The sequence below is a fragment of the Amphibalanus amphitrite genome, unplaced genomic scaffold, assembly GCF_019059575.1.
Source record: "Amphibalanus amphitrite isolate SeventyFive unplaced genomic scaffold, NRLGWU_Aamphi_draft 001484F_arrow, whole genome shotgun sequence".
Lineage (NCBI taxonomy): Eukaryota > Metazoa > Arthropoda > Thecostraca > Balanomorpha > Balanidae > Amphibalanus > Amphibalanus amphitrite.
The window spans coordinates 95,911-110,899 of record NW_024882977.1 but is presented as its reverse complement, the minus strand read 5'-3'; the positions used below and the strand labels follow the sequence as shown (position 1 = coordinate 110,899).

Below are 14,989 nucleotides of genomic sequence, written 5' to 3'. Positions count from 1 at the left end.
CATTAATGAATCTTTCAGTCGCCTCATTTACGTCGTGATCTAAAATGTCTTCCCAATCAACGTCAAGCAATAATCGTGTTAAAAGTTCTGAGTCGAGGTTCGAATAGTCCCATATTTGCCTGCGTGTGTCATTGCTTGTGTTTGATGGGCACGATATTTTGATGGATGCGATTACGGGGAAATGGTCAAGGTTTGAAAATGGTGACATGGTTCCACTACTAGCTATTATTTGTGAGTCACTAGTAAAAATCAAATCTCTAATATTCTGTGTGTTTTCGGTGATTCTGGTAGGTTGGTGGATGATCTGTTCGAGGTCAAGAGTTTCGGCAGTACGGTAAAGTTGATGGTCAAAAGGAGATAAACCGCTATGCTTGTACTGTCTGTCTCGGTTTAGGTAAATGTTCCCTGCATTGAAGTCACCTAAAATTAAAATAGCTGTCGGTGAGTAACACTGTAATGCAGCGCTAGGAGGAGCGGTAGCGTCAAGCGTGGTTACCGGAGCGACTCGGGACAGGCCCTTGCCCCGCTCTGCTATACCGCACTCTCTGGGGAGCCGGCACAGCGGCGGCTGTGCAGGCAAGTCGGCCGATAGCGACACATCCGACACAGGTGAGACGGTGGGCCGATCAGTGATTGGCCGCTAGGCATAGGAAGAGTATGAACATCTTATATTAAGTCTCATATAATTGCTTTTGATTGTGTCATTATTGCTTATCATTACACTCTTGCCTCAATTTAGAAGTATTTGATCTTCAGTATTAGTTTCTTGAAGAGAAAACGCCTGCTCGTGTGCCTTATCTGTTCCTGGTAGGTGCACACAATTCTGTTCATCCCTAATTGAGCTTTAGATAAGGGCAAAGCGTAAGGAGTGTTTTTACTTTATAAGTTTTAAAGGTTATCTTCCACACAATTAGCGAAGTTTGATGAACCTATGTTTGCAAGTTCGATGACTCCAAGTTTACAATGAACCTGTCAATGGTAGACATATTCGAAACTACCGTATCTTTTCAACTCTCATCGGACAATCTAGCAAGCATGGACTTTGCTTAAACCTACAAATTGAAGAAAAAAACAATTAAACTTGTGTAAAAGTCAAATGTCACTTTGTCAGAACCTCCAAACCAAGTCACTCACATTTTGATTCGCAATTCACTCCAAAATATTTCAGTGTCACAAGATAAAGATAATAAGAAGCAGATCATTCTTTACTTGTTCAGCTACTTTACATGCAAGAATTACCAAAGACGACGACAATAATTCGATCGGTATGATGAAATCTTTCACATTATTCACATTTTGACGAAGTGTATACGTCAGTAGGGATAAGATCAGGCTGCGCACAGTCATCACAGAGTTTTTGCTACTCATGAATCATGTGGTGCATGCTCCAGCTACACCATCCTTATAATCCAGGTAAAGCATCTTCAACCTAAAAGCAACGAAAGAAAAACAGAGAGTGTACTACACAACATCTTGTGTCTCGGGTATTCCCCGAAAGGCAGCCTTTGCTGCAGTAAGCAGCTTTGATAGCAGACGTCAAAGATCACCGACGCCGAGCACTTGCGACGAACTTGGTCGTTTTGGGAACGATCCATTCTGCTAAATTTGAGAACTGTGAGAACTGCACCTTATGTTTCTGTTTCTTTTTGCGGTTACTGTAACTTGATCACTGTCCTCATTTCAACGAAGAGCGGCGAATTGCAATGTCAAAAACATTGAATGATGTAGTCGTATTTTGCTACTTATTCTTAATCATGATATTCATGATATGATCACCATATCTATGATCACTGTCAATCTTTGATTTATTGGTTTTATTTTCCTTGATGCTAGGAGTATTCTTTTCGTAGGTCTTCAAGCTCAAAAGACACTTAAAATAACCCAAAAACAATGAACTGAAAAATCCCCTCCCCGACCGGAAGTGCCGTGCGATGGTATCGGCTAACGTTCTCTGGCGGCCGGATATTGGGTAGACGGGCGGGTGTGGGCCACCGGAAGAACAGCCGATCGATCCGCGCTGGTCCACTGGTCGATCAGAGCTCCCTGCAGGTCCCTAGGCGCGCGTCAGAGGAGTTCCGTGCGTCAGAAAGATAACGTCCCCAGAGTGTTACCGGAAGGTGGGACACTCACTAATACCGGCCGCATGAGCGTTACTGAGAGGTGGCGAAAGATGGATGGATGCTGTGAGTGTTGGGGGAAGATGTGGTGCACATTAACTATTCCACAACGTGTTAGGTAAACGGATAGTTGTGACGAAAGAAGCCAATCTCCAAGATTAACTAAGCATGTCGTCTCTTCCGAAAGACACATTTCTTCCAAGCACTTCCCAGCGGAAGCCATCGCTCTGATGCAGATCCGTTCTCCTGGTTCGCAGATCATCTCACGGAACTTCAGGCGCTATTTCGCCGAACGACTTACGGCATGGCGGCAGCTGCCTAGCTCAGAATGACGCGGGAGGTCACTAGTGCCCTGAAGAGTGAAGCCACGGCCCGGTGCGCCAGTGACGACTTCAACACCCTCGGCTTCATGAGCTTCTGCGTCCTGACCGTCCAGATCATCATCAACGTCATCAGCAACAACAACAACAACAATAACAACAACAATAATAATAATAACAATAACAATAACAACAACTTGAACGCACTTGCAGTGATGATTGAGAATATGAATATGAACAACGTAGGAGGACGACAGTTTCATCCGAACAGAGCTCGCTGTTCAACGTTGCTTTACATCTTCTCAGTCCTGCTTCACTCGCTCCTAGCCAAGAACGAGAGACTGGGCTTGGGACGAGGCAAGAAGACAGACAACATAGTTTCCAGAGTTCTTCGCCTGCATCTCAGCTTCTCCTCCGTTCCTGCCCTCTGCTAGGGCTTGTCGGGTTGTACTCTTTTGTACGACTTTTAAGAAAGAGGCTCGATTGCTGAACCGGTGGCAATGGCCGTTGCACCACGCCTCTTTTTCGGAGGGCAGAGCAGCTACGGCAGCTACGGCGGAGGCTACGCCATCCCGGCCGTGGCGTCCGCCCCTGCGCCCTGTCCGAGCACCAAAGATGAACACGCCATCTTCAACTTTCTGGGCTTCATCGTCCTCACCAGCCAGCTGGTCATCAACGTCATCAACAACAATAACAACAATAACAATAACAACAACAATAACAACAACAACGATAACAACAACAATGACAACAACAATCTGTCAGTAAATGACAATCTGAATGAAAATTTGGTGATGGGAATGGGAGGAATTGGAAGGATGACATCGGAAACTAGCCCCCGGTGCCAGCGGTGCGCACTGCTGAGGGCCAACATTGCCAAGGTGCTCGTGCAGAGACGGATGAGACTCATGGACAAATTGGTGATGAGTCATTGGGCCTTGGTGATGGCTGAATTGGGTGTAACAATTCCTTTCAATATTGAGTGACTGTTTTAGAGCCTGAATTAGAACCAATGTTGTTTTAGAACCAATATTGAGTGGCTGTTTTAGAACCTGAATTAAACGCTCGTCAACGGTCAACAGCTGCTCCTACCTGGCTTTGGCTTGGGCTCTTGTCACCCTTGATGTAAAGCAAAATGAAGGCAAGTACATAATAAAGATAGCGATGCTTATGATAAATGGACTCGGCTGTCGATATGCGGAGCGGGAACTGTAATGGACGAACTGTTGTACACAGTCGTGCACTCAAATGACAAAATGCAACCGTGGGATTGGGAGCCATCAACGATGGCCGCGGTTCTTGAGTTGTGTGGCGATGCCCCTCTGACGATTTGAACCACACAAATGTCGGCCAGCCATGCGCGGCGTATTTAAATTTCGAGCGGAGCGATGGCTTCTGTCCTTGTGCTTATTGTGTGTGAGATTGATGGGCCATGTTTCAGTGAATAAGTCGCCATCTGTCGATGTGGCTTTTGTGTCGGTCTTCCAGAATTCAATAAACATCGCACGGGCCAGTCGTTCGTTCGTGGAGCGATTCTGTCCGACGGTTCTGTTGAATATAGGATACGAAAATGGCCTCAGGAATAGCTTGGGTCACAAGGCTTCCATCGACTTCCTTGTCCGGCTTGGGCCCGTGGTGGCCACTGCAGGCTTGCATCTTTGAGTTCTGTTCACTAATCAGCTATCAGGTTGTCAAACCACCTGCCTATAAGGTATCCTTGCTATATAGTACAGCGTACCTATTCTGTACAAATATTGCATAACAATTTTGTCAACTGCAGCAGCGCTGCTACATTAATCTGTTTGAGATTTTGCCTGAAACTCGTACTGTACGACTCAGAAGAACGGCTGGAATCCATTCATGCCTTATTTTCGCATCCAGCTTGGTGCTCTATCGGCAGGATTATGCATATAGCTTCTTGGTATGATTTGATTTCTCTGCAAAACCCCTTTATTTCAAACATTGAAATAGAAAACCATTCAAAGGGATCAGCTGCGAAATATATCGACAATAAAGATGTAGCTAGCTGCCATTCGGTTTGTGGTATGCATTTCGAATAAATTCATTGCATTATTTCACTTTAACGTTGCATTCAATAGAAACCAGAGAAGCGTTGCGTTGATTATGGCCACCCCATTTCCATTAGTCTACACAATACATCGTGCTAAAGTGAATACATATATTTTGTCAATAAGTATGTTGTGATTGCTAATTGTAACGACCGTTTCGTGATTGAAAATGAAACGTACAAAGAATAGTTTGCTTTTATGCTTCAAACAAACGCTGCTAAATAGTCTCATTAGGCATAAATGCCAATAGGGATTTGAACTGAATATCTATCGTGCGATGCGCTGCGGTCTAAGAAAGCAAATTAACAGGTAGGTATAAGTACTTACCTAATGTTCGGAAAGTAATCTGGAAGTCTTTTTTTGCAATTTACCAAGGTAATAGAAGTGTCCTATGCGTTTTGACAGACCGGTCCAATTTTACCTACAGAAAAATCAGCGGCTGCAGATTTTTTTTTTTTTGCCGTATAAATGACGTCCTAGCTAATTTTGCCATCCAGGCGTATAGGCAGCCCAGACTCCACTATACGCGATTTGTCCGTGCGACTTAGCGATTTGCGATATTACATCGCAAAAGTTCAGACTTATGAACTTTTTTGCGATATTGCGTGAACGATGTTGCGTGAGCGTGCGATATTGCGTGAACGATATTGCGTGAGCGATATTGCAGGATGTTTCTTGCGCAATATCGCTCACGAATGTCGCAAAAAAGTTCAGAGCACTGAACGTTTTGGCGATGCGATATCGCAATATCGCAAAATCGCACGGAAAAATCGCGCTGTGGAGCCTGGGCTTAAGAAAACAGCTACCGGTGTGAACAAATATATCAGCAAGCCTTACTCATAGGTATGTGTTCACCTCAGTGTCTTTTTTTTTTTTGTTGCATGATTGGTTGAACTTGAGGGAGACTTCCAGAAATAAAGATAGTAATACCGGCAACTGGCTAGTTTTATGTTAGTAGAACTGGCCTCAGATATCTTTTTAGAAAAAGAGCGTGTAATTTATGCTCCCCAAATTGCCTCCGTCCTCCGCTGTCGCCTGTGTGTCAATCTCAACCTGAATCTCGGCGTTTTTCAGCGTTGTGCCGCGCGGGAATGGCAGTCAGAGGCTCGGTTTTCATCCCGCCGTGTGTGTCCCGGCCGACTGAGGACCAACTGAAGCCGCACCAAATCCCACTCTTTATCGCGACCGTGGCTCTCCGCGCCGGCATTTGTAATTCACAGCCGACTAATCCGGCGCGCTGAATTTGCATCCGATCTGCGTTTCAGACTGGCTGGCTGAGGGCCCGCACACGACTGGATGCGACTGACGCTGACAGCGTGGTTTCTGGGCGGTCTCCTGATCTCTGTGTCGGCGGCACCAGAGGCACCCTCTGTGGACCGGTTAGAGGGGCTGGTGGGGGACACGGAGTCCCTCCAACCACGCCTGTTATTCAGCGGGGGTGGCCACGGGACCTACCCCGCAGCGACCCCTGTGTACGCCCCTGCAGCTGCCCAGGAGGAGGAGGAAAACTGTCCCACTGCCTCACCAATCAGCGCCCTCAACTTCGTCAGCCTCGTCGTGCTACTCATACAAATCATCGTCAACCTCGTCAACAACAACAACAACAATAACAATAACAACAATAACAACAATAATAATAACGACAACAATAATAACAACAACAACGTGATCAACTCCAACAATGTTGGTGGGGAGGCGGGCGGTGCTGGTGTAGGAGGAGTGGTGATGCCTGGAGGAAGAACAGCAGCACAGGAACGCAGGTCACGGGGTCTCATTAAAGGACATCACAGGACAGATGATCTGAAGCCACGTGATCAACTGATGAGGCTCATTTCATCTTCCGCTGGAAACACCGACAAAAAGCGACTCTCGTTAGATGAAATTTTCCTGCTTTACCTGAGGTGAGTGTCAGTTACACTGACGTAAACTGTGCCACCGATAGTTGAAATTCATCCTTTTATTTTCACTTGTCTTTATTTTCTGTGTGTCCTTTGATTGTCCCGTAATGTTCTATTCTAAAATCATAACGTTGATAAAAACTTATGTTTCAAGGTCAAAATATAAGTATAACTATAGTTACCTATTCTGCACCTACAGGTGCCGAATGTATAGCCAAGCCGTAATCGCCACGCTTTATCTGGGAGGCTTTTGATGTCAATACATACATACATACATTTACATACATACAGACATTTACATACATACATACATGCGTATGCAGGAGTGAACTTACTTAAGCTTTGTTTTATACCTAATTGAAATTTTGGATGTTGGTTGATGGGCATACAACAAGGCGTCACGTTTTTGCTGGTATTATTAGATTACGTTATAAAATGGAACTCTGAAGGACAGCACAAAATTCCTGTGTCCTGAATACGTGATCGCAGTTCTAACTCACGCCATTAGATTATGCCACTTTAGATTTCACCACCCGTCACTGTTTTCCCGACATTGTTATTCGATTTGAGTGCTATTTCGCGGCGGGTTTTGTCTCGTCGACAGGCTGCTGGCTGCGGAGGCTCTGTGGCCGTGCCCGCCGTGCGTGCCGCTGCCGGATATATCGGCGACCACCCGCCGTGAGGCCGTCCGCCGCGACTCCTCAATCAGCGTATCTGGTCAGCGGCCCGTCCTGCCGACGGCATAAACCACCGGCTCTGACCGGGAGTGGCCGGCACATTGATCTCCGCCGACAGTTTCCGGAGCCGGGTCTGCGGAGGTGTCTGTGTGTGCAGCGGAGGTAGTCTGCCTCAACAGTAGCGCCCGGCGCTGCCGTTCCCGGTCGACCAGCCCTTGACCTATTGACCCGGCCTCGTCTGACCGGCAGCCGTGAATAGCACGACCGCCGCGCCCCGCCGTCGCAGACTCCCCGGGGACGCTGCACAGCGTTAGCAATGAAATGGACCGTCGTTACTGCGCTGCTACTGGCAGTCAGCTGCCGAAGCTGCTTATTCGAAGCAGCCCGGCAGCCCGGAGATACCCAGAGGACCGGTTTAAGCTCGGGCCAAAATCATAGCACCATTCCCAATCGTTATTTAGGTTTAGCGCCGGAAACCAAGCTAACTTTACACTCCCGTGTGAGCTGGAAATCTAATATCACGGCTATTATTTCCTCGAAGCATGCCTTCCATAGTGTGCCTGCAGCGGGGTATATCTCAGGCGGACACTCGGAGCTAGCAATTCGTCCGGCCACCCCCGTCCCCGGTCCCGGCCCCGGCGCCGGCGCCGGGAGGATCGCCCGCTCCTACGTCTACATGCCCATGGACTCGACTGGAGCGGTGACCGACCCCACGGCCTGCCCCGCCCCCGAGCCGACCCCCGGCACCGGCGGCGGCATGTCCGTGTTCGGCTTCCTCAGCTTCATGGTCGTCATCGCCAACGTCGTCATCAACCTCATCAACAACGTCAACAACAATAACAACAATAACAACAACAATAACAACAACAACGACAACAATAATAACAACCTCAACACGAACCAGGCGGATAACATGAATATGAACGAGAACATGATCGGCAGATCGCTCCGCTGCGCCTGCCGACCTCAGATGGCGTCACGGTCACGTGTTCTGGTGCAGCTGCTGAAGAGCTGTGTCAGCTGGTTTGTGTGCCGGTCTGCAGCTGCCGCGGCTGACCAAACAGGACTCAACAGGGCCGCGCAACTGGCCATCAGGTGAGCAGGTGCCCGCGTTATAATGGGCGAGTTAGATATTTATTTTTTCGAACAAGAAGGGATCGCTCCCGAATTGCATGATGCCACTTAACCCCGTGGCCTCTGTCGCTGCAAATAGCTGACTATCGCTGAGCTTCAGCCTTCATTAGAGGAATGCCTTTAAATGCAACGACTTTGAAATGTAAAACTTGCAATATTCATTCAAGTGAGAGGTTTAAGATGTCCAAAGCAGGATTATTCATCAAACACTTGCAGTTTACGAATTCCAACGAGTTACGGGACATCCATTTTCTTTAGATGATGACCAACTGCTGAAATAAGGCCATCGATACGAATGATCCATGGTCACGTCGCGGTAGCAAATGCGTTCTTGACAGGTGCATTGCCTGCTTTGAGTGTCCTGTCAAGTCTCTTTGATGTCTCTTTGATCTTCGCTGTGTGCTGAATAACCGTACCCTGCTGTGTTGCAGCGTGGGAGCCGGTGCTGCCGCCTATTCCTGGCTCCTTGGAACCGCGGAGCTTAGCTCAGTGAGCTCTGCCGCGGAGCTCGGAATGAGCTCCCGCCCGGTCTGCGCTGGCCTGTTCAATAATGGTGTCTGATGTGGCTCTCAGACACGCACTCTGCTCTGCCAGTCGTGACCTGCTGTCATATCACTGATACTACTCGTCACAGCCTGCCAAAGCGTGCCTCCCGTATACGGTACCGAGTATTCAACACATGACTGATGACATGCATTTTGAGGAAGATAAATCGTAATCATCATAGACACACGGTGTCTCATGCCATGGCGTTCGAGCGCCTAATGTTCCATAAGCGGATGTTAGAGGTGACAGAGACCACTAACTAGCATCAACACGTGCTCTGCCGTGTGTGACCCCTCATACCGTGGCGGTGTTGAGGCGGTAACAACGTCACGGTAATGGGCGACAATTTTGTAACGATGGTAAATGCGTCGTCGTCAGAGACACTCCCGTAATGTGCTGTTTGCAGAGCGTCGAGGCTTATCACAGACGCATTTGACAAGTGACAAAGTGGTCATGTTGCTCTGAATGCGTCTAAAGCGTCAGATGGTTGGATAGCGATGGATAAATAAATAAATAAACCGGTACGAGTTTCACGTCGATTGAACAGTATGCAAGTGTAAAAAAGTAGATATTCGAAATATATATTTGCATCCGCAACCCTCTTTGCGGTGCCGTATTTCCTGAATGGTAACATTGATAGAAACTAATATAATTGGACGTGATCATGAACGAGATGGCCTTGAGATGACTTTATGCATACCATTACCTTCCATGTATAGTAACAAACGCTATGGAAGCCAGAGACACAAGGTGCTGTCACAACAGAAAAAGATCTTATATCACATACAATTTATTCGGTAACACACATAATGCATTTCAACACAATCATAGTAAAACAAAGGGCAGGGCTACATTTATGCCCATCAGGCATGGTACATGCTCCACGTCAGTCTCTGAGCTCGGTCTCATTTTTCTGAGCTCAGGTATGCCCCTATGTATTTGATCGTAACTAGCATACTAAGAGCACAACTCATCATTAAGCGCACTAATTGCAGTTGAATGACGAGCTGTTAGTATTTCCTAGAAAATGAAAACTATCATAGCACCGCGTCGAAGAGAGGACACTCTGCATGTTGGCTAAAGCAGCTGCTGTCCTCCGTCAGTGAAAGGTCGATCCATCGGCCGAGAGCCCTGAAAATAAAATAAAATAAGTAAATTGCAGTCAGGAATGGAATGTTTTACTGAGGGCATGCTATCAAATGAACGCAACATAAATGTCTAACGTAAATATCGTGAGCGCAACACCACAAAGTAGTGTTTTATTTGGAGATAATGCCTAAGGTTTATAGGAAAACAAACTTCTTAGGTAATTATGAATAGCATTGCGCGAGCTGCTTATAGCTCATAAGCTCTGAATTGACAGTAAACTTCATGCCGAACAAATAACTAAAACTACTCGAGAGATATCGTGATGCAGCAAAATGTTCTAAAAAGCGTAAGACGTGTCTTAGAAGCGTAACATTAAGAACAAGGAAGATAGGGGCCGGAATTAAATAGCCGGCATTAACGTAACGTAAACGGAAGACCTGGCCACTTGCCAGCTAGTAACTTTCCCCCTCCCCCGGCTATAGCCTCATGGCTTGCCGGGAGGACAAAAAAGAAAAGAAAAATATAGAGTTAGCATTCTTCAACCAATGACCTAGAGCATTCAATTAACAAATTTACCTGGCAGCGGTCCGACGCAGTGCCGCAGGTAGCAGGCGGGCCACCTCACACACGGTGCGAGGCACACAGGCCGGATAGGCAGTGAACACGTCCAGCAGCCACTGCGACATCTGGCTGCTGACCGTGCTGGCCGGCTGGGAGCAGTCGCACGAGGTCAGCGCAGAGCGCTCCAGGTAGCTGGAGATGTTCAGCAGGTCCTCGCCTCTGACGCCGTTCCCGCCGAGGCTTCTTCCAAGGCTTCTACCACCACCTCCGCCGCCGCCTCCGCCGCCACCGCCGCCGTCGCCTCCGTTCACCAGGTTGTTGTTGTTATTGTTGTTATTATTGTTGTTGTTATTGTTATTATTGTTATTGTTGTTGTTATTGTTGTTGATGTTGTTGACGACGTTGATGACGGTGTTGAAGCAGATGAGCAGGAAGCTGAGGAAGCCGAACGTTGAGAAGCTGCTGCCAGAGGACGGACAGCTGGAGGAGCCGCCGCGAGCCGCCACCGGGTCCTGGATGACCTCTGACCTGACCTCTGACCCGGCGGCCGCGGTCACCAGCACCAGCAGCCAGAGAGCACCAGCGAGCCGCCACCGCGCCGCCATCCCTCTGGCTCCTCTGCCGGTCTCCGACGCTGAGTGGATGTGTAACGGTCGGTGTCACAGCGCTGGAGACGCGGGCCGCGGGGCGGGACCGGTGCTTACACTCGGCTCACGACACGAGCGCGGCGGCCGGCGATGCTCGCGGTAAGGATGCAGGAAGGGACACCCAACCATGACAGGGGGAAGAAGTAGCGGTATCGTGGTGGTTATCCATCATCCCTGCTGAGATCCGTCATTGCAAGTGTTTTTTTACGCGTGCATCGTGTTTATCAATGTTCATAATTTCTCAAGTTCTCCATTGTATCATGTTTTGGTAACTAAGTATGAAAATGACAAAGATCCATTGTTGGGTGATCTTGCTTCGTACCTATATTTTGCTTCCACCGCTGATTCAAATCATATAACAAACATAAACAATCGTAAACACATTATAATGCCCACAATTAAGAAGTGATATTGCACTTAATTGCCTATAGGTATCCCAACGTACTCTAATCACATCTGTATGATTATTCATTCATTTCAAGCATACCGCCTACATCTGATATTTGTGTAAGTACACTCATCTTTGTCCAGGCAAGCGGCACACCGCGCGGTCAGAACAGCCGGCACTGCAGCGAGTAGCAGTTGTGGCCCGCGACTCGGTCAGAACAGCTGACACTGCAGCGGGTAGCAGTTGTGGCTCTGCCTCCCGACCCGGGCAGCCTCGGTCAGCTCCCCCAGGCCGATCTGACGCTGAAAAGCCTCGGCCAGCAGGAAACTGGACGCCGAACTGTCGGAAATCGGAGCCAATACCCTGTCAGGCATACACAACAATTTGCATTTGAAAGGCTGCTAAATCAATTCCGAGGGAAACTTCAATCTCGGCAGCCCCGATTTAGCTTGTTTATCGCTCAGAGTTATCGTAAGCTCGTTCAGAATGAGTCTACGAGAAAATGGTGTTTTAATTTGCAGCTGGTTGATTCGCTTCACTAGCTCACCGATTACAAAGAAGCCAGAACCCAGTGGCTATCAATCCGGAGTAACAACAAATAACCAAATAAGACAGGGCACCAATAAATATCTAACCTGCATGCGCCGTACTGACCACTCAGTATGGTGTGACTAGCTGATAACATTGATTTGATCATCACATGCCACCGGCTGATTGGCACATTCCACAGTTGGCAGTAGTGCGCGTGCTACCTGAGGAACGTCGTGACGAGGTAGGCCATTCCCGTGTGGTTCTCGGTCATCCGGTGAGTCTCGCAGACCACCCGAGCGATGCAGCCCGGGTGGCGACTGGCCAAGCTCTTGACCAGACCCCACAGGGTGCCCACCGGACCCGCCGTCAGGGCGTCCAGCCAGCCCCAGGACGACCGCTTACCCATCACCATGTTGTCGTTCATGTTCCTGAGGACACAGAAAACGGGAATCAAACACGATCGGGCTTCAACTGAGATATGGCTGTCAGGATGACGGATTTATTATCATTTTCTTGTTACTAGATCGCTGAACGACTTCAATGCGATAATTCAGGGGGCTTTTGCCTGACGAGTGATGGGAAATGATGAGCGAAAGGGAAATAAATCGCAACTATGAGCACTTACATACTGTTGACGTCCACACTGTTGAGATTGTTGTCATTGTTGTTGTCGTTGTTGTTATTGTTATTGTTGTTGTTATTATTGTCATTAATGATTGAAACAATATTAATAATCGTATCCAGTAGCGCCATTATAAATCCAAGAAACGCCAAATTGCTGTTGGCATCTCGGCCCTGTCTTCGTAGCGGCCGACCTGACCGGTCAAAGGCCAGGTCAAAGGTCAGGTCGGAGCGGGAGGGCGGAAAAGAGTGCCCACTGTGTACCGCAGACACCGACACGGCTGTCACCACAAGCCAGCCGAGCCAGAGATGTAGCTTCATCCCGAGCCAGAAGCTGACCAACCAGACCTGAAAGAATGGGAACATGATTTACTCGATCTACCGACGGTCAGTTTGGGTAGGTCTGCAGATGGGGGCGGGGTATGGCAGACCACATGGACTAAGACGGTGGGGGATGGAAGGAGGAGGGAGGGGGTAATGGTCGTAGACGTCGGCCAGAAAACGAACGGCGCGGCGCTCCTGAATTGGCCCGAGAGTTCCGGAGAAGCTGTCACTCGGTCCGCAATGAACCGTCTCTGAACGGCCATTCAGACGAGTGAACTGTACAACTGTAGGTGTGCTGTCTGCAGGCCCCGTGTCGAGTATGGCCGGGTGTCAGAGAGCCCCGGCTGGTGGCAAGTGGCAACAGCGTCCAATAATAATTCACTGCTCCGTTACACAACGGGCAGCGCCTGATTGGTGTCCATTGCACCATTCAACATCTGCTGGCGGTCGCTGGCCATTCTGGATATTCATAGAACGAGCAGTGAGACTAATTGCGCTGGTCATTTAAGATAAGCGAGCTTTATGCATTCAGAGGTTCAGGTAATTGACAAAAAAAAAAATGCTGCACGTAAGCAACGATATATCCGTCATCTAGCAACCAGTCCTTGAGGAGCACCGAAACGCAACATGATATTGGTTGGAGCTTTCTTGACGTCAAATATGGACTTAGCTACTGCAAAGAGTGCTTATAACTAGCGTCGTTGGATACAAGAATCTAACTTGTATGGCGGCCATAGCAACAAAATTATTTCAGGAATACCGAGGAAGCCCTTGTTGCTATTAGTCAGGCGCAATTTCCTCAGCCCAGCAAATATTTCATCTCGAGCTCAGTACGCTAGAATTAAATTAAAGTCAATATTAAATTCTAGCTATATTCGAGGAACCTCTTACATGGTTTCAGACTTTCTTAGCCATGTCACTTGCAGATGAAAAGAAGATAACGCGCTTCACAGTCACTGGCGGACCCATGGTCTTGGACGCTGTTGGGGCATACACCCAAATAAGTTTCTCTAAATTCCAAAAACTTATGGATTTATATTCCTTGCGCACTACTGTGCAGTTTAAAACAGACTTATCTGATAAAAAGTTGTTCAGTCTTCGTTTTATCGTCGAAAAACCGCAATTTTTGTTGATTTAGGGCTCTGTGGGCTGGAGGCATTTGTCTCAAATGCTCCCCCCCCCCCCCCCCCCCCACCTCCGCTGGACCCGCCAATGTTCACAGTGGAGACATGAACACAGGCAAAAATAACAAGAGACGCACTAAACAGGAACATCGCCTCCTACACGTAGTTAATTCCAATAGTTTCCATAGAATCATAGCTCCTAACCGTCCTTCCAATGAAGGTCATCTCAGCGGTCTAAAGAATGGTCCCACTGGAAGCTCTGGCTAATGCCTGAATTATGAAGGCGGTGAGTTGAAAGGTGGGGTTATATTGCCTGATAAGAGTCATCTGTCATCTTTGCCTGGCACTGATGTAGAAACAGGTGACTGGCCTTCCGTGTGCTTTGACTTTGTGCACCACGGAGTGCTGATAACGAACCAAGAAGGGCAGGGGGTCCCTTTCACGAGTGAACCTGCAATTTTGAATTGTGTGAAGTTTTCTAAAATCTTTCACAGTTCAGGAGCAAGTACTACGGCATTGATCTAACTTTCTCAGTCAACGCGAATTCAAAATCAAGTCAGTTTTGGAGAGCATATTTGAGTGCAAATATTTGGAAAAGTAGGTCGATGCCTACATTTGCAGATGCCCTTTGCCCACTATGCCGTGATGCGGTGCATATATTGCTAAATTCAGAAGCGGTATCATTAACGGTCTGGCTAATTGAGCCATAAACATTTTTGACATGATTCTTTACTTATGACGAAGGAGTAGCCGTTTATTATTGATCAGCAATGGTAATGCCTACCGAATAGGTACCAAGCGTAGACAAACATTCCAAGGCTAATGCACTTCAAATTTAGCTTGTGAAACGACGATTGAGGAATTCGATTCGACAAAATGTCGGTGGCAGCCAATGACTAAATATGTGTGCATAGACGGCGGAACGGGGAGGGCACCGGGGCAC

The 14,989-nt window shown here is 47.9% G+C and overlaps 2 protein-coding genes and 1 long non-coding RNA gene across 3 annotated transcripts; 2 read left to right on the top strand and 1 right to left on the bottom strand.

Moving 5' to 3' along the window:
* Positions 1-554: 554 nt before the first annotated feature.
* Positions 555-7,195, top strand: LOC122373370. The gene is made up of 3 exons (XR_006255031.1): positions 555-609; positions 5,772-6,407; positions 7,009-7,195. It is a non-coding gene; the product is annotated as an uncharacterized LOC122373370 (long non-coding RNA).
* A 14-nt stretch (positions 7,196-7,209) lies between these two features.
* LOC122373369 (serine/threonine-protein kinase pakG-like) lies at positions 7,210-8,937 on the top strand. Its single transcript, XM_043351345.1, has 2 exons — positions 7,210-8,176; positions 8,647-8,937. The coding sequence occupies exons 1-2, from the start codon at positions 7,398-7,400 to the stop codon at positions 8,774-8,776; spliced, it is 909 nt and encodes a 302-aa protein (XP_043207280.1). The 5' UTR covers positions 7,210-7,397; the 3' UTR covers positions 8,777-8,937.
* A 598-nt stretch (positions 8,938-9,535) lies between these two features.
* On the bottom strand, positions 9,536-12,929 carry LOC122373373 (BEACH domain-containing protein lvsD-like). Its single transcript, XM_043351349.1, has 4 exons — positions 12,603-12,929; positions 12,199-12,405; positions 10,427-11,785; positions 9,536-9,892 (listed from the first exon to the last, which is right to left on the bottom strand). Exons 1-3 carry the CDS (start codon positions 12,917-12,919, stop codon positions 11,659-11,661), a joined length of 651 nt encoding a protein of 216 aa, XP_043207284.1. The 5' UTR covers positions 12,920-12,929; the 3' UTR covers positions 9,536-9,892; positions 10,427-11,658.
* Positions 12,930-14,989: the final 2,060 nt, after the last annotated feature.

Bases quoted from the DNA above. Each gene is read 5' to 3' on its own strand.
- LOC122373369 (XM_043351345.1), top strand. From the start codon at position 7,398: ATGAAATGGACCGTCGTTACTGCGCTGCTACTGGCAGTCAGCTGCCGA. The intron at 8,177-8,646 runs GTGAGCAGGTGC...GCTGTGTTGCAG, and splicing joins GCCGCGCAACTGGCCATCAG to CGTGGGAGCCGGTGCTGCCG.
- LOC122373373 (XM_043351349.1), bottom strand. From the start codon at position 12,919: ATGAAGCTACATCTCTGGCTCGGCTGGCTTGTGGTGACAGCCGTGTCG. The intron at 12,406-12,602 runs GTAAGTGCTCAT...CTGTGTCCTCAG, and splicing joins AGTGTGGACGTCAACAGTAT to GAACATGAACGACAACATGG. The intron at 11,786-12,198 runs GTAGCACGCGCA...GATTTCCGACAG, and splicing joins CTCGTCACGACGTTCCTCAG to TTCGGCGTCCAGTTTCCTGC.